This window comes from Gavia stellata, chromosome 9 (genome assembly GCF_030936135.1).
Source record: "Gavia stellata isolate bGavSte3 chromosome 9, bGavSte3.hap2, whole genome shotgun sequence".
NCBI lineage: Eukaryota > Metazoa > Chordata > Aves > Gaviiformes > Gaviidae > Gavia > Gavia stellata.
The window spans coordinates 26,040,183-26,058,930 of NC_082602.1; the positions used below are offsets into that span (position 1 = coordinate 26,040,183).

At 39.6% G+C, this 18,748-nt stretch overlaps 1 protein-coding gene across 1 annotated transcript in view; it reads right to left on the bottom strand.

Moving 5' to 3' along the window:
- The window catches only part of BTRC (beta-transducin repeat containing E3 ubiquitin protein ligase), a 120,139-nt gene extending 101,696 nt beyond the window's left edge, over positions 1-18,443 (bottom strand). The window contains exon 1 of the mRNA XM_059821067.1: positions 18,438-18,443. Coding sequence (XP_059677050.1) covers positions 18,438-18,440 — 3 coding nt within the window. The 5' untranslated portion in view covers positions 18,441-18,443. The remainder of the gene's footprint in view (positions 1-18,437) is intronic.
- Positions 18,444-18,748: the final 305 nt, after the last annotated feature.

An 18,748-nucleotide genomic window follows, 5' to 3' on the forward strand; every position in this document is an offset into this window, starting at 1 on the left:
TGTACAGGCAATTTGTAAATTAAGCTATTTTTTCTGAAGGGGGATTTTTCACTCACAAAAGTGAAAAGCTGACAGCAATTGCTAGAGGCAGACTGCTGAGACATCTAAAGCCTGGCCTTTAATAATAGCCAGAGTAATATAGCACTAGGCCACTTCCGAGTGGGGACTCCCCACAGTGTCAGATTGTGTCAAACTGCACAATTGTTATGTGATGCGAGTAAGTGTCCATACTTGTTTCACCCAGGCAGATCTGAATTAGACGCTAGATGCAATTCTCTTGAGTTTTAACCCAGTGGCCTCCCCATTATTACCAGCACCACCACCATGCAGCTTTGTGTTTGAAGGCCCATTTTAATTCTGTAATTCAAGCTGTTGTTGCAGATTTCTTTCAGACTCTGACCCTTTTTGCTTTCAGGTGACTGCATTTTGAACTTTTATTTACAGAAGTGCACATTCATAAGACTGGTGAGAAAATGTTATACAAACACAGCATGCATAAACACAAAACAGTGATGGCTATGAGGGGTATCAGCTAACATGGCACCGTAACTTCATTACACCCTCATTTATGTACTTCACTAATGAGACAAGCACAGGTGTCCAACACGGTCCCTCACATGAGATGAATAACAATAATACAGTCCAACCTGCTTTAGCCATGCTTGGTATCCAGAAGATATAAGTTGGAATCCATCTTTTGGCATGTGTATTCGGGGCTAGGAGAGAATAGACATAAAGAGAGACCTCCTTTACACTGGGACCTAGCTAACCTAAGTCTAAATTCTGGAGCATTTTAAACAATGCAGATTTTTTTTAAGCCACATATGAAGGTTTAGTCCCCAGATTAGTTCGTGTTTACTCCTCTCGTATCAGCTGCTTTAAGAACACTTTTCTAATAAAGCCACCACCATTTTTACGATTTCCACCATTTTACATTTCAACTCAGTATATATAGGAATTTCTTTAAAATTTCCACACAAATGGACTTGGATAAGCACAGCCTCTGTGGTGGGTGCAGTAGCAGAGACTAATGGTCATTAATGCTTTTACCACTACATAAAGCTAAACGGTGTCAAAACAGCAGTAGTCAAGCTATGAGAGTGTTTTTACAGTCACCATCCTTAACATGGTCAGACCAGACATTGAACAACATGAAAAGATTAAGGAAAAATCCCTGAAGAGGTGCAGCCTTAATACCGGGGTAACAGGAAACTATACTCACACACAGCCATAAATTATGCCTCTAACTGATAGACAAATACAATCTCCTCTCCATTTATTGTTTTCATGCTTTACCAGGTTGAGGAAAAGACAAGACACCCAATTGCTCTGGAAGCACAAAACATATATAGCATAACTTACAGCCAGAAAAAAGTATGCAACAAAAAAAAAAAATTAAACACAGCCTGTCATGACATTCATTTGCAGTTTGAAGATATTCTCACAATCAAGTGGATTCAACTGTTTCCCCTCCCTCCCAAAAAAGGAGATGCTTAGAAAATAAAAACACATTAAGCAATGGGACCAGACAGGACATCCACAGACACCAAGTCCAGAGATCTTTCTTACTCCTGGAAACTACTTCACAATCCCTTTCTTAATTCACTTTACTTCCCCTCCAAACCAGCAGATGCATGCCCCTGTGTGCCTCTACCACTCCTTCTGGAAGGCTGGGAACATCCTTCTCATTTTCAGAACGGCTCTGTTCAAGGTAAGTTTATCCCCATTTTTCTTCTGTCAGCATAATATTTAGTTTGTACAAACTGTGTCCATCTTGGTACTTGAAACACTAAAAAAACAATTGGTTGGAGAGGAGAAATGTGTCACCACTGAATGATGAACCTTCACAGCTATGGTGTGGAAGTAGTCCAGCCTTGGAATTAAAACAAGAACTAGAACAGACCAAAATCTTGCTTCTAAAGAGAAGTGCACATACAGGATTTTACAATATACTTTGAACATTAGTTATTTTTGCTTCTCTCCAGTTTGAATTGAAATCCTCCTAAATCTTTCAAAGCAGTAGTAAGATTATGCCCTGGTGTCCTAGCCAGTAATCTCAGCTAAACATGAATTTTAATAACCACCATTGTGCTGATAAATTAAAGTCAAGTATATCTGGTTACTGCATTCACCTGCTGAGTTTGGACTTGCAATGCTTAACACATTAACAAACTATGTTTTAGGGGACTTCTCACACAGCTAGAAGCATCATGCTCCAAGACCTAATCCTTACTTCAGCAGTAACTTCATGGGTGGTTAGTTTCTCTACTACTATAAAATGAGGACAACACTCATTTAACCCACCTCACAGGTTTGCTGAGAGGAACTGCTGACATTTCCATGTGCTTTGAAAATGGAAGAACTATATGAAGTGCTACGTATCTAGCAAGAACACAACAGAAACCCACATTTTACTTCTGGCTCAAGTGTTTCAGTTGCTTTTTCAAAGTAGCACAGCTCAGTATACCTATCAAGGGGGAAAAAAAAGCCTTCATAAACAAGCAGAAATAATGACCTTTTGAAATCACAGTTTCAGGAGTAAGGAGACCTGAATACCAGTCTTGGATCTGCCCAGGTTCACACAACAAATCTGTGAAAAATTACTTAATTTCTTTCTCTTTCTGTCACCTAACCTACAAATTAAAGGATAACAGTGAAGCTTTCTCTTAGGGCCAGTGGGCTGCTTAACGTTTGTAGAACCCATCAGTCCAGAGTAGTTTGAGTAATTCATTTAAGACACTGATTTAAACCATTTAATTTGAAGACCCTGGTCCTGCAAATATGTAAGTGTATTAATAGATCTATTGCCATCAACAGGATTACTCTCATGCAGAAGTGTCTCCAACATCAAAGATAACACTGTATTTCTATTTAGACAACTCTTACCAACACAAGTTCTTTGTGACTTTAAAATAAACTTCCTTGAGTATTAGCAATAAAAGTAATCAGGACTTTCAGCAGATTAGCAGCTACTGTAAACTCCAAACTGTAAACTCTCCAACAGGAGAAACTAAGACCCATCACCCATCCCTCAGCACAGTACTTGCAACATACCCTCACTGAAGTATGTCTCCTCTACATTTGACAAGCTTACCCTCATCGAAGAGGAAAATAAACTATACAGAAGAGAAGCAAATTTTACCAGTACAAGGTATGACATCACCCTCACACTGATGCTTATACCATTAAAGTGGGATATTTGTAAAACTGAGCCCCCATTCATATCAAATGCAAGCACTGATAGAAAAGTGTAATTTAATTACAATCTCTGGACTCTCACTTACAAGCATTTAATGCACACAGACTCAACATTGGCTAAACTCTTACAACCAACCTCATAAATTTTAAATTTCTGTGATACTCTTAGGCACACTGTGAATGACCCCCAGGAACATTTCCTTCAGCAAAGACAAGCAATTAAATAAGTACATCTGCTTAAAACTTTCCAAATTTCAGTGTCTAAATGACAGCAGACATGCAACTACAAAATTACAGAAGAACTCATACATGCTTGGTAACTTAAAAAAATGAAATAAAATTGCTCCTCTTCCCCCAGCCTTTAAAAGATCTGGGACACAGAGAACTGCCTTGTTTGAAAGCTGTACTATTTTATTAATAATCACTAAAATCTTCCACGATTATGATCCACGCAAGGCAATTCTATCAGCAATACAATTAATTGCCCAGCAAGATGTACTCATTTTTGTATTTTCATGAGCACACACAGTTTATGCTCACGGTTCAATATCATTCATAAGCATAGCATTTTCTCTTAGCATCTGCTCCAGCATTTTCCATGACTAGAAGTCAGACTGCTAGGGTAATTTTCCTCTCTCTTTCAATAGCCACCTCAGAAAATAACTCTGAAAGCACTCTAACCACTAACTTCTATCACATTTTGTGAATATTTCACATTTTAATCTAGGACTAATTTGTAATACAGCCCTGACAACTTCCTTTTCCAAGACATTCATGTTTGTTATTGAGGACTTGCTTTAAAACTGAGCCTTCCATCACCACAGATGGCTTGTTCCATAACCATCAGTGACTTATTCACAGTTCTGAAATGCAATTTTACCCTGTATGAAATGCCTATCTTTCTCTTTAGTCTTTTTGGTGGCCACAGAACTTATCATCTATATACTACCCATATATTAAATTATATTATTATATATATTGTGATTGTCTATAAACCCATGAGCCAGAATAGCTTACTTTGCTCATCTTTTTTTCTGCAACACCTGACTTCTTTCCTTTAGTAACCTACTCTTCCATTTTTAATCCATTTGATTTCTGCAAGGCCCAGAACAACAGAATGATTTCTGAGAACAAGTCAGTAATTTAGAATTCAGTGGTACCCTCTTCTCTTCCCTACAAAGGCTGATTTTTAGAGGACATTTAATTACAGGCCTGAGTTCCTATTTTCTAAGCCTAAACACAACCCCTGAAGGCTTACAATATTTGAGTCACAGCTGGAGCTGTGGTTACTATACAGTTTAAATATCAGCCTCTTTACTGTGCAATTTGTTTTGAAAATCAAATCAGATGCCGTGTCATAAACAAGTGCTAATTAAGTAGTGAGCGGAAATTGGGCTTTTTTGTGCAAGAAGGGTTCTTAAATATCTGCATCTTCACTTCCATAGGAAAGGATAAATATGTCAAGAGTGATAATTATAAAAAGGAAACCTACTATGGTACTTGCAAGGCAGTACTGCTGCTTCTCCATTTCATCTGCTTCCATGTAAGAAATGGGGGGGGGGGGGGGGAAGGTGAGACCTGTATGAAATATATATGTACTAAGGATCTTATGAATCTGATCATATAACCCATAATGCTTTCTTTTCCCTCAGAGAGGGCATTCACTTTGGGTTTCCATCACATACGATTTAAACAGGCAAGCTAAACGCATCTCTCTGACACTGCAAAGCAACAGTGAAGCTACTTATATTTTCATTCCTTTTAAGTTATGATCTACACAGAGTATTTACTTGACAATAACATTGCATTCATTAGATATAACACTTTGTTTGATAAATATCAAGTGAAGAACAGGAATAATGCATTTTAATACTCTGACAGTTGCCTCTGAGTAACAATATTCACAACTACATTAACTAACAGGCTCTCGGCTACAAAGGCAGAATTAGATCTGTCAGTCACTGACATGGGAGGGCATGGCCAGTTGCACTGAAGATTGTCCAGTTGAGATGACTTCCACAGCAAAGGAAAATATCCCCTGTGGCCTAGAACTTGTTAATGAGTTTGTATACATTACAGCAATAAATTGAATCCCTACTGATACCAAAGACTTAAACAATTTAGTTAGCATAGAAAGAACAGACCCTTTTCTGCAAACTTTGTACAGGTAAGTCAAGAAGATACTGCATCACAAACTGAAATATGCATTAGTTTTCCTGGAAACGGGCTGGCTGTGGTGACTGGCTGTACTGGGTTATGTTGATGTTGTTTACTTTGACATAAACAGTATAATGAGATATAGCACCTTGGAGGAGCTTCTGGGTCTCCTGATAATGACTGATATACAACCTTGAGACTTGGTATTGTTTACATACCAAACAGCAAAGTCAGTAAAATGCCCTAAATGGGTGTCCTAAGGCTGACCTACCTCATTATAATGTTAAAAACCACACCTCCTAGCTAGAAAAGCCCCCAACCCAAATAAGCCCCCTACTCTCTGGGCATGCATAGTGAATTAAGAGAGAACTGTATATTTAAGATGAAGTAAGAAAGATACTAACCAATAGTTAGCTAACGGGTGGGACCAGTAGGCGTAACTAACTTTGTTAACTGTTTAAATACTTGTCATGATTTCAACTGGGTGTGCACGCTAGGAGGAAAAATCCCCCATACACCCAGCGCTGCAAAAAAACAACGTCGGCTTTCTAAACTATCATTTGGTTTGGAGAGTTTTCTTAGTTACGATTTTTTGGTAACACTACTACAGAATATACAACTTCATGGCCCAAACAGACACCTTACTCCACTGTCCAAAGCAGTACTCAAAATAAAGCACAGTTAGATCTGTGGACTCTAATTCAACAAAACCAAAGACAGGATTTCCAAATCTTTCATTAGTATTAGGAAAGAAAACCATGAGCTCTCCGATTCTAAACGAATGATCTGACAATATTTAAGCGTGCTCTTTGTGAGATTTTGTAGAAGGAATGAATGAACACTGAGTCGGTTGACTGTCAGATCTCACAGTTTGATACAAACTCCTTCAGAAGGACATGGCACCCTCGAACAGTAGGCTCTGACTCTGCCTGCAAACTTAATGAATTCACTGCACATGGTGAACATGGCTATTCTAGTTCTTCAGTGAATTTGTTTGGAGTACATTGACCAGGATATGCTCCAAAACAACTCCCACTGGAGAACGCCTATTTATATTCCTTGACAGATAAAAAGGCACAAGTTTTTATATCCTGCAAGAGCAGCAGCTACCAGGAAAACTACTTTTGTAACATGAAACACCTGGATACCTTAAGGGCTCACAAGAATACTAAGCTACAGTATTCAAAACCAAATGGAGATCTGTGACAGCACTCCATTAATCTTTGGACAAAGTAACAGCAAGCTCTGTGAACATGCTTACTAAAGCAATGGAAAGAGATCCTCTTCGTGCCCATAAGTAAAAACATGCTCAATTTCACAACCACTTGACATTTTAAGTCTGAATTTCAAGTCCTATATTCAGCCTCCTTCAAGACTGCAAGATCTCTGGTGAAGAAGAGAGAAGCTACATTTCTCATGGTACTGTCTGACCTTGTGCCAGGTAAGTATCCAACAAGAACACTGGCATGCACAGTGCAAGCATTATGTATAAAACAGAAGCTGGAAGCTTGTCTGGAGATCAATAAAATGAAGCTGATGCCTTTTAAGTATCCTGTCTCTTTTTTGTAAGACCATAGAAAAGTCAGAAAGCTCACCTGGATTCTAATCTTTCACTGAGACTGGGAGCATCAGGAATAGAAAATTCTGTACTTGAGAAAAAAATACAGCCTAGGTGAACAAAATTAAGAAGTCTGGAAAACTACGATCTCCATAATCAGCAAAAGAACATACAGTGCAAACTTTCACCTTCCTGATCTCCTGTTGAATTTTAGGTAGCAGACAAAAAAGCATGAAGAAGAGATGGGCTAGAGGTCTGTGCCAACTATACTGGAAGGAAATCTGCAGTTCACGTATTAAGCAGATGAATTTGTAAGAGGAATACCATTTTTTTCTAAAGAAATGGAAATGCTTTCAAGAGCAGACTCCAGCACTCGACCACAACATTTTCTGTTTAGTTAGTGAGCTGCCATCTTCTAAGCAGACTCCAGCAATCAAGCCAAACACTTTCCTCTTCAGAAAAGTAACAAAAAAATTCCTTTTTGCAGAATGGCCATTCTATCCCAATTAATTTCCCTCACAAAGCACTGTGCTACAATTACAACGTGGGACCTATTCACCCATCATAAGTAACTTGGAATCCATAACTAATTGCCCTGAGTACTCATCAAGATATATTAAATTTCCTTTCCTGATCTAAATGCCCTGTACTGAGTTCAGCTCTATCAGAGGTCTCAACTCCTTCAGACTGGCACAAGATGTAAATGCTCCTTTGCTTGGCTTAACTAGAGGAAACTCCTTCTTAAAACAAGAAGTACCAAAGAAGCCTGCTGTCTTGGAGCACTGGGATGCAAGAATGAAGCAAGGTGAACAGAAGCAGCTGAAGATACCTAATGAGCAGCTTTTGGCAGCATCCCAATGCAGAACAAGTATCTGTAAGAAGACTAACCAGAATGAGTCTAAAATGTTGCAGAATTGACTGGCCAACCTCTAAAAAAACAAAAAAAACCTCCAAACCACAAACAGACAAACAGTATATCCTGTCTCCCAAGAAAGGAAATCTACTGAAACCGGGTACTGATAACTATTGCCAAAACGAAGCAGTCACCACGTGAGGCCTAAGTAAATCTACTCCCAATTTAGAACAAATTAGAGTTAGTGCTAGACTAACCCAATCTTCTTCTTTAAGAAGATCACTGAAGTCCAGACAAATTAGAAGTAGTTAAGCATTTGATAGATGACATGTAGGAAGTTACTAGTTAAAATGGAGAGGATTAGGATTAATACCAGAGTTGTAAGGAGGATAAGAAACTAAAAAGGGTAAAGGATCACACGTTATTTTGAAAAAGGAATCATCAAGCTGTACAGAGATTGATCCTTGTTGAAATCCATTACTAATCTTGAAATTAATGTTAAAATATTCTCACTAACGGCTAAAAAAAACCAAGAATTACCAATGTGCTAATGAAATTGGCTGAAGACAAAGTTAAGAGACATCATAAATACATAGCACACAGCATCTTTAAGACACGGCTAACAGAACCAACACAAGATGTACATAAATTTAAAAGTAACATTATTTCCATTATAAACTAGGGACTCAGTAACTGAGAAGAGGCAAAGAGGCCCTGGGATATGTTACTCATTAGACAATGATGGTTCACCAATAAGACGCAGCCATGAAGATGGCGAATACTACTATAAGATATTGTATAAAGTGAAAAATTCCCAGAAGAGAGATTACGGCTTTTGTACAAGGAACAAATAAAACTTTTCCTAGAATATTCTGTATAGCTCTGGTCACTCATGTTCCAGGTAGATCAAACAAAATCTGCAGCTGTTTAAAGAGGCTTGCTAAGATGATCGAGAGTTACAGGAAATGTCTTATGACAGAAAGGAAAAAAAAAACCAAACAAACTTGTTTAGCCTGACCAGATCCAGCTCAGAGGAGAATATGATTGCTCTCCACAGATATATGCAGGTGAACATAGGGGAGCAAGAAGAGCTGTTTAAGCTCAGGGACAACATTGGCACAGGAACAAATGAGAACGAATTAGCCATGAATTAAGTTAAGCTGGAAAATAAGAATGAGGATTCTAGCTTTCAATGTAGTCAAATTTGGAATAGCTCTACAATGGCATAGCAAAGAAAATTCTACTCACTTAAGAACTGCTTTGAGTAGCTTGCAAAAGAGACTAGACAGTACAAAATCTGTTCCAATCCCATGCAGAGATGTTTCCTCTCACTGATGGGCTCTGTACTGTTTTGCCTGTGCATAAAGTCTTATTTTAAGGTCAGTGAGATACGGATATATTGGAGTATCTTCTTGTCAGTAAAAAACTTTCAGGACTTTTATGCTTGTTTATAAAGAACAACTGTAACAAAGTACAAGAACAACACACTACACTTGAGTCATCCCAGTCAAAAGGAGGAAAAAAAAAGGAAAAAAGTTAAAAAAGAAAACAAACAGGGAATGTAGATTTTTGTTCTTTCGAACCTGTTAGCAACAGAAAATACCTTCTGCCATATTTGAAGAGGGTGTTAGCATTGTCTAGATTTCTTCAGAAGACTGTTGAGATGCTTCCAAGACCCATCTTCTAAAACATTGTTTCTTGAGACTACACCCACTTCTCATTGTTCTAATTTGCAGGAGATGAATGATACCTGGCTGCATGTCTCAATCCTGTTGAGAGTTTTGGCACAGAAGAAGGAAGGGCATTGAGCAGACCCAATGAACAACCACCCTAGAGAATCGCCAGCATCTTCCTAACAGACAGAATTCAAGGCCAACTATCCATAAACTAAAAGCAACTCCCACATAAACACTGCTCCATTCTGCATCACTCTCACAATAAATTACAAACGACACAGTGTAAAGAGGGAGAGTGACCATATTGTATGACAGACTTTCACACTAGACCATTTTTCTCTGAAACAACCAGAGATTGGTTTGGTTGCTATGTGGGCAAGCCTGGAAAGGTGAAGATTTTCTTTTCTAGTCAGAATGCAGTCTAGCCCTGCTTTGTATCCAAGCAAAGACAGCCATCACCATTCTCCCAAATATTTAATCCATCTTCCTATATTCGAAAAAAACCTCCTACAATCTGTAGGAATAACTATGTCCTTAGCTGGAAACATCAAGAGAAAGAACTCCTACAAGCAAACTGAGAGAATCCACATGTAGGCACAAAGCCAGCTGACGGAAAAAACACACCAGAGTTCTGCACTGGCTGGTATCTCCCAAACTCCCTTTCTACAATCTTATTCAGATCTGGTTTGCTCCAGGTGCTTCTGAAAAAGATGGGCCATCTAGACTATAGTTAGAAGTACGCTTATTACTGTTCTGCTAACATACAAGTGAACTTAAGAACTTCATTCCTTCGTAGTATGTCCCTGCAACTTTTCCCCTTCTTACCAAGGGATGAATGAAACTAAACCAGCAGTAAGGCTCTTTGTTTCTGCTAGTCCAGACTGGTTACTCCAGTGGATTCTGCCAAGCGGTTGCATGGCTCCTGCTCACAGACTGTACATGCTTCTGTCCTTCCCTCAAGAAGACTGGAAAGACGCCTTGCCGAGCTTTCCCATTCTTCCTCATTCTCTCCTTCCTGCTCCTCTCATCAGGATAAATGTTTCAGCAATGAGGGGAAGGAAAATTAAATCAGATGTTTCTAAATTCACAGACACAGAATGATAGGGGGTTGGAAGGAACTTCTGGAGATCATCTAGTCCAACCCCCCTATCAGAGCAGGTTCACCCAGAGCAGATTGCACAGGAATGCATCCAGGCAAGTTCTGAATATCTCCAGAGAAGGAGACTCCACAACCTCTCCGGGCAGCTTGTTCCAGTGCTCCACCACCCTCAAAGTAAAGAAGTTCCTCCTCATGTTTAGATGGAACTTCCTACGACCAAGTTTGTGCCCGTTACCTCTTGTCCTGTCACTGGGCACCACTGAAAAAAGACTGGCCCCATCCTCCTGGCACCCACCCCTTAAGTATTTATAAGCATTTATGAAGATCCCCCCTCAGTCTTCTCTTCTCCAGACTAAAAAGACACAAATCCCTCAGCCTTTCCTCATAAGAAAGATGTTCCAGTCCCCTAATCATCTTCATAGCCCTTTGCTGTACCCTCTCCAGCAGTTCCCTGTCCGTAGTACAGATGAGGACTAGAAGCAGCTCAAGAGTGCAAAATTATGATCAATCATTTGTTTCCAAGCAAAACCACTGTGGAAAAGTGAAATAATTTAAAACTGAAAGTCTTCATCGCCGCTTCTCATATCTTCTGCCATCACAGCTAACAAATTTGGCTGTGCACACACAGCTACAAGCAGGCTGAGCACCCCTTGGTTAATGGAACCACAGAACTTGCAGAGGAAAGAGAAAAAATGAATTTTAATGCAGTTTTTAGAAATACTTGTCATTGTTTCAGCATTGCCATTTAGTGAATGGGACCGATTTCTCTCTCAGTAGGGGATGGTATTTTAATGATGTAACAATGTACTTCCCAGAAGAAAGACAAGCCTCATGAGGCAGATTAAAACTAAGAATATTCAGATCCCATTAAAAACAGACAGTTTCAAGCCATTTTTAAAATTAATTTTGTTTAATGATAAAATGTGCTATCTTAACAGGTGGCTAGCCAATTGTAAAATTAACCAAAACATGGTCAAAAGCACAAAGCTAGCTATTAAAAGAACTGGTTTCTTTTAATTCTGTCTTCTATCATGAGTGTACCATATGACCCTACACAAATTCCTCCAGTTCATGACCCCAGGCAAATTTCTGAGCTTCAGCGTTCTCTTTCTGCAAAGCAGGGGTAGTACTTGTCCAACACCAGAGTTCCCCAAGACCTCAGATAAAGAGACATTAGAAAGTATTGTTGTTTAATAAGCAGGGACATATTTAATGCAACTCCCAGGATGTTTATTTTCAACAGTTTCTGTGAGATCACAAAGTTTTTCTCAGCACTAATCAGTATCCTGTCAAGAAAACAGCTTCATGTTTGATTGCTTATTTTGAACACTTAGTATTTAGCTGCAGCCACTGGACTCAGCAATGCTACAAGTAATTTTCAGTTTCCACAGCTAAACACACACTGCATTCACCCCTTCTGTGCAAAATAAAATATATAAATAATACACCTTGTTGAGGATGTCCTGAATTGTAGGAAGGAGGAAATGAGGAAGACTGAAGAAGATACTGAGCATTAGAAATGCTAGTTAAGTTTGCCACTGAGAATGGTTAAATATTACACAAATCTCACCAGCGCACATGGAGGTTAGAGATGACACAATGTAAGCAGACAAGGACGTGAGAAAACAGCTTATTTTATCTGCATTGTTGAATTTAGTATGAAAATTTTTATACAACAAAATCAAGTTGCTCAGCTTGCTGGTTTTGCTGGTCTCACATGTGATCTGATCATTTATACCGGAAATACTGTTGCAGCAATCACTGAGAAAATGAATATGACAAGATGAAAAGAGTCAGTGGAATCCCTTCACTCAATTCTTAACAAAAATTCGTAATTTCCAGGTATAAATTACTTTCCTTGTTAATGAGAAGTACTTATTTTCTATTACAAGTTTTATGATACAAACAAACTACCAGCACAGTAAAATTAAAGAAAACAAAACCGTGGATGAACACATCCACTTGACAAGTGTATCCAGTCAGCATTTGTACATCAGGAAATACTTTCTGATCCCCACTTTAAATGTTTTTGGAGCGTGAAGTGAATTTTAAATGAGACCAGACCATGAAGTTTCCTCTGCCATTTAACTTCTAGTCTCAAGTCATTATTTCTCCTACCGCAGTAGCTGCTAACACTGAAAATAAACAAGAAAACAATGTAACTATATTTTCATAACATCTATGGCCCAGCGATCAGAGCTTGGTTGGCCACTGGAAATACTCCAAAGATCACCATTTCATTTTTTTCTTCATTAGGCACCCCTTAAAAGAAGAGGCGATCTCTGAACACTGTACATTCCTACGTTACCTCTAGAGATAATACAGAATAATTTTATTTTCTTCCTCTGAAAATCTTTATTACCTCTTTCCATACCACTACAGAATATTGAGAATGTTGAGGCCACTGCGCACGTCTTGTATCTTCCAAGGATTATTTAGGAAACCCTTTGCCTAACCAAACTTTGTGGTTAGAACAGTCTGCTTTATCTTACTAATGAGAATGATAATTTAGTACCAAATACTCATGAGGAATTATAGCTCTGCTGACTGGCAAATAATTTGCCAAGGCAGATTAGTTTAGCTGCATAAAATAAATATCCACCTGCACATACTAGCACTAATCAGGGCGTGAAATTAAACTTTTTATTCAGTGGGAAATAACTGCTGCAAGGCGGCGATTTAGTCTGGGAAGCAAATATTAAGGTCAGCCTATTCTCTCTGATGTTTATAGTATATATTACAGCGCGGAGAGCCTGGTGCAACAAATTCTGCTTTTTAAGTCTATGAAACGAAATACTTCAGTGATGCGATAGCAAATTTGCCATTTGCTTTTCTAATTGCATACATTTAATGGAGCAGAGTGGCTGAAATAAAACATTACCAGAGAAGTCAGGGTGAAGTTACTGAAGTACCAAAGGCCTGCACCCAGTGCAGAAAAATTTACGGCACAAAGTTTGGGGTAGAAGAAAATAAATCAAGATTTTCTTTACAATGTGCTAGTCCCAACAAATCCTCAAACTAAGACAATATTATTTCAGATCTATTGGAAAAAATTACTAAGCATATGTTTAATATTCAAGCAGGATTTGCAACCCCGCATTTAGGGGGCAACTCTCTGGTATCACAGCTGTTTTACAAAATTATTTTCATTGCTTTCATACCACCCTTGCTTTGGATACCCAGGATTCTCTGCCGCAATGTCCACGACACAACTATGGTATTAGGAAGACTGTAAGGTTCTCAAAGCAGAGTTTTAAAACAATAGATAACAAGTCCTAGGTCTTAAAAATTCCATTCCTACTGACACCATAAATCATACAGGTTCAGTGCAAACAGAACCTCTTTTAAAGTATAAGCCTTTGTCCATCTGTTCCATATATATACACACACACAAATAGAGAGAAGAAAAAAAAGATATTCCAAGTCTATTACCCTTCAGCCTCCAATTACACTGACTATTCCTTACTATATTACCTGCCAGTTATGTGGAAGCTCCTACAAACATAAGAATATAAAAATTAAGGAACTTCAGGGTTTTCTCTCATTAAAAAAAGAAAACCAACAACAACAAAAAAAAACCAAACCCACAAATGCATCTTAAAAGACACCAAAAGGTTTTGGTTCTCCTCTGAAACTGGAAGGCCATCAGGACCTCCTAGAATCATGTCAGCCAGAAAGAAAAGGAAAACTGTAATTTGGGGGTGAAATGGAAAAAAGACACTCATGAAGAACACTAGTATCAACATCTTCCTATTCACAAGCAAGGAAATTAAATGAAGTACTGCAAACTGATGCATTCAGAAAACCTGAGAAAGTGAAACTTCATTAAATATCAAGCTATTGCCTCCCAAACCATCCTAGATAGGATCCCAAACTGGTCAGGTACAACTCCAAGCACTGCTAGCTAAACACAACTGAAGTTGTCACTAGTCCATTGTAGAAAACAGATGTTGTTTCATAGAGCTTTGATTTTTTTTTTAAATACCTTTCAAAATGAGGAACAAAAAATATGAACTCTTGTAAAAAGGGCTTTATTGTATTTTTATAGCATATTACATACCTTGTAACAATCATTCTGTTAAGTGTGAATGTCAGTTTTATTTTCTGTCCCTTTTTTCCTGGCTATTTACAAGCTTTGTAAGAATCGTTCCTTAATTAAGTCTAAACATAGTTTTATATAAATGGGATTCCTGGAATTAAAAACGTTCAGACTTAAGAAATGATTGTTACAGAGACTGTAACAGGCCGTAAAAAAGAATGCCACTTTAAACAAAGATTTCTCATTTTAATTAAAAAGATAATCATCAGAACATTCGTACACTTAACAGAACCATTTGAAGCTACTTTGAAAAAATATCTACTATTCTATGCAGGCATATGTAGTTTACTTTATATGATATTTAATCAAAGTCTCAGTTGAGCCTATTGCACTCATACTTTAAATACTGTATCTACAGTTTTAAACACTTTATTCAAATATGAAAGTTACTTATTGAGCACCTCATTTCTAGTACTTTTGTAAATGGTTATGACAACAGAAATCCCATATTCTTGAAGGCATAAAAACAGAGCTCTGTAAGGCAAGGGTTTTTGGAAGGGCTTTTTGTGTGTTCTTTTTAAGCTAATGGGCACATTCGCCTCTCCTTTTAGCTTGCACATCAGTCTCTTACACACTGTACTTTACAAAGAGTGTAGCTTTATCTGCAGTATTGTAGAAACATGAAAAGGGGCTGAGGTGAACTGAGACAGGTTCCACTCTGGTAAAATCTTTGGTGTAGCTGCAGAACATTAGACTATATAATTTACAAGATCGTATTTTTAGATCTGTGAACTGGCTTTCATTCAAAAAAAAAAACATTTGGAAGATGACATGTAGAATACACAACAGAGAACACTCATTCACCAGCAAAAACAGTCTTCCCTGGTGAGCAGTTGCTTAGTACTGCATAATGCTAATACACAGCAATCTAATATCAGAAATAAATTAGGCCTTCTTAAAATGTAGAGTTAAATTGAGTAGGCAAATGAAGTTAAATAAATTACTTAAACCTTAAAGTATTACATTATACATATTGTAGCTGACCATGGATAACTAGGAAACTGGTAGCACATATTAGCTAAATATAATATTGTTTCATTGGCAAGTAATCAAGCCAATACCAGCCAGTAAGAAGGCAGCCTTCTTTTACTCCCATCAAAAAGTGGCATAGACATGAGTACACAGAAAAAAAACTGTGTCCACTTTGTCTTTCAAAGTGTCAAATATAGATACTTTAAAGCAAGATAATTTAATTCATAATATTAGCATTGGATGAAGTCTCCACATGACATTTTTCTATTAGACATTAAAATAAAAAACAAATTACCACGTCCGTCTAGCCTGATACTTGTGACTCAAGAGAGCTGCTCAAAGTCAAAGCCAAAAATTAGGTACTGACATTTTTAAGTGGAAAAAGTATTATTTTCTAGAGAAGCACAAAATTACCACCACCTACAGGGCTGCTTTTCAACGTGAAATGAAGCCTACCACAAATCCATATCAAAAACAAAACTACCAAAAGCTGGAGAGATAATAGGTCTCATGCCTCCAAAAGATACTTGAATATTTACCTACAATGGCACTTGGGAAACTCTCAGGGAAAATCAATAATTAATAGCAAAGCCCACCTCAACCCAAACTGCAAGCCACCTAGTAAGGAGGATGTACATGAAGCATATCACACACTTGGATGAACAAGATAATACACTGTGAATGATTCAGCATTAGTTGAGAGGATGCACGAGCTGATCTACTACCTCTACGTAGATAATTGTACCAATGCCATTACTGCAGTATCTAAGCACTTTCTGAGTGCTAAAAGGCAAAAACAACAAGACGCTTCCTAGGAGGGCCAAGCTGATACTTGCAACTGATACCTCACGTATCAAAACAACCTACCTGTGCCACACTGCCACAAACACCAAAAGACTCCACCAAGCCCGACAAAAAACTTTACTTCACCAGCATAATTAAAGTAAGAGTCATGTTCTAGATAGACATGCGCTAAAGCAAAAGCCTGAGATGTGTTAAACAAAAGCTTTTCTCACTCTCAGCCTGTAAGCAAAAATACCCTAAAAAGTTCAGAGAGAAGCCACATCTTTCATTGAACTTTTTACAAGCATTTTGCATACAAGAGGCATTTTAATAAAACATTGAGGAACTTCGTTTAGCTTTTAGTTCTCAGCACAGCCTGATCTTGATAATTCCTCCCTTTATGTGGTGCTCTTAGCAGATGCATCTCCTGTAAAAGCAGCTCTCTCTCACGCTCAGGTCTCTCCCTAGTGTCAAGGAGCTTTATTGCTCGAGTGGAACACAGCCAGCTGCAAGATGGACAGGGATTCCCTCAAGTCCCAGACCCAATCGTATGGAAGATCCAAACGCCTGGACTAAGCCCTTGGATTGGAATCTTAGCAGAGGGGGCGAAAAAAGCAGCATATGAGAAGTCAGCGTAGCACAGCACATTCACAATGCCATTTGGCAGAAGACAAAAACGTTTCAGCAGAAACTTTTCAGAATATGAAACTCACTATCTAGAGGCAGGTTGTAATTACCAAGCTTGGACAAACACAAGTGCAACAGGATCTGGGACACTCCTTTGGCCAATCACACACCAAAGAGGGTAGTTTATTATTACTAATTGCTACCTTGCCTATTTAGGTATCCATAGCATTTTCCCACTTCACTGAGCTGAGACTCTATAAATCTGACAAACTTGAAGACTACTAGCAAAAGGGTCAAAAAGTCTCAAGAGAAACAAGTTCTACAAGATTAAAAAGCAGAAGCCAAACAAGTGTTCTGAAGCTCAATTAAAAATTAAAATTTGCAACTAGCGTTTCCTCAGTTTCATTTTGGGCATATGTTCTGAAGGTTTAATAGAATTGCTTCTTCTTGATGAGCTTAAATTCTGTACCACTGGAAGCACTAATCCAAAACAAACTTTTAGCAAGCGTTGCCAGTCATTTAAACTATACCCTTAGGGAAAAAAACAGTTTTGGGCACCCAAAATTTACATTCAATTCAGCTGGCAGCAGTTTGTTTTCATTTCTAAACCTCATGTTTCTGGCCAAAACACTTAGAAATATCAACAAATCAAGAAAGAGAGAATGGAACTACAGTTTAAGTGCATCATGCCTCAAATCTAAGTAAACTAGCCACATTTGAAGAGCATCTTGGATGCAAGTACTGCCAAAGGCCAACTTGCAAACCTAAACAACCTAAGTGCTCTCCACATTCACTATCAATTATATGCTGCTGCAGCAGCAGGTGAAAGATTTAAGTGTCAGTATTTACAGCTCTCACGGCAGAATAGAAGGAAAAACAAAATAAAATTGCAGAGAGATGGTGTGCAGTACAGAAGGATAATCTAAAGCGTCTAAATAAAGAGAAGAAAACAAGAATTACATGCACAACCCCACCCGGTGCCTCTGGGCCTCTCTGCAAGCTCCTGCCTCACTCGAGTTTAACTTCTCCCGCTCCCAGGTGGCACCTGCAGCCCCCCACCCCCCTCCAACACAATGATACTTTTCCACGGATTTGGGGGCCCCGCTCCCAGCACGCAGCCCTCCCCGGCAGGCAGCCCTCTCCCCGCACCCCACGCCGCCTCTGGGGCCCCACTCACTGCCCTCCCCCGCCCGTTAGACGAACGGCCCCCCGCCAGCCCGGCGACCCCCAGCCCCGCACGCCCGAGAGGCCCGGCCTCCCCCCGGACCCCCTTCCCCATTGCCCCCCAGCCCCATCTCGCCCCCTCCGCCCTTCCCCCACAGCCCCTCCTCGTCCCTCGCCCCTCCCCTCGGCTGCCCCTACACACACACAGGTGCCCACCCCCGCCGCCGCCGCCAACACTCGCGGCCCCTCACCATGAACTTGAGGGCCTTCTCCTGCAGCACGGCCTCGGCCGGGTCCATAGTCCTGCGCCGCCGCCAGGGCCGGGGCCGCCCCTCCTCTCAGTGCCAGGCCGCAGCCAGCGCAGACAGGAACCTGCGCTGCCCCGCGTCCCCCCTCCACCTCGCCCCGCTGCCCGCATAGCGCATGCGCCGCCCGAAGGCCCACGGGAAATGGAGTCCCCGACCGCGCTACCGGCAAGGGCCCGAGCTGCGGCTCAGAACTACAAAGCCCAAAAGGTCTTGGGGCCGGCGGCACGCCGGGAGCCGGCTGGCGCATGCGCTGT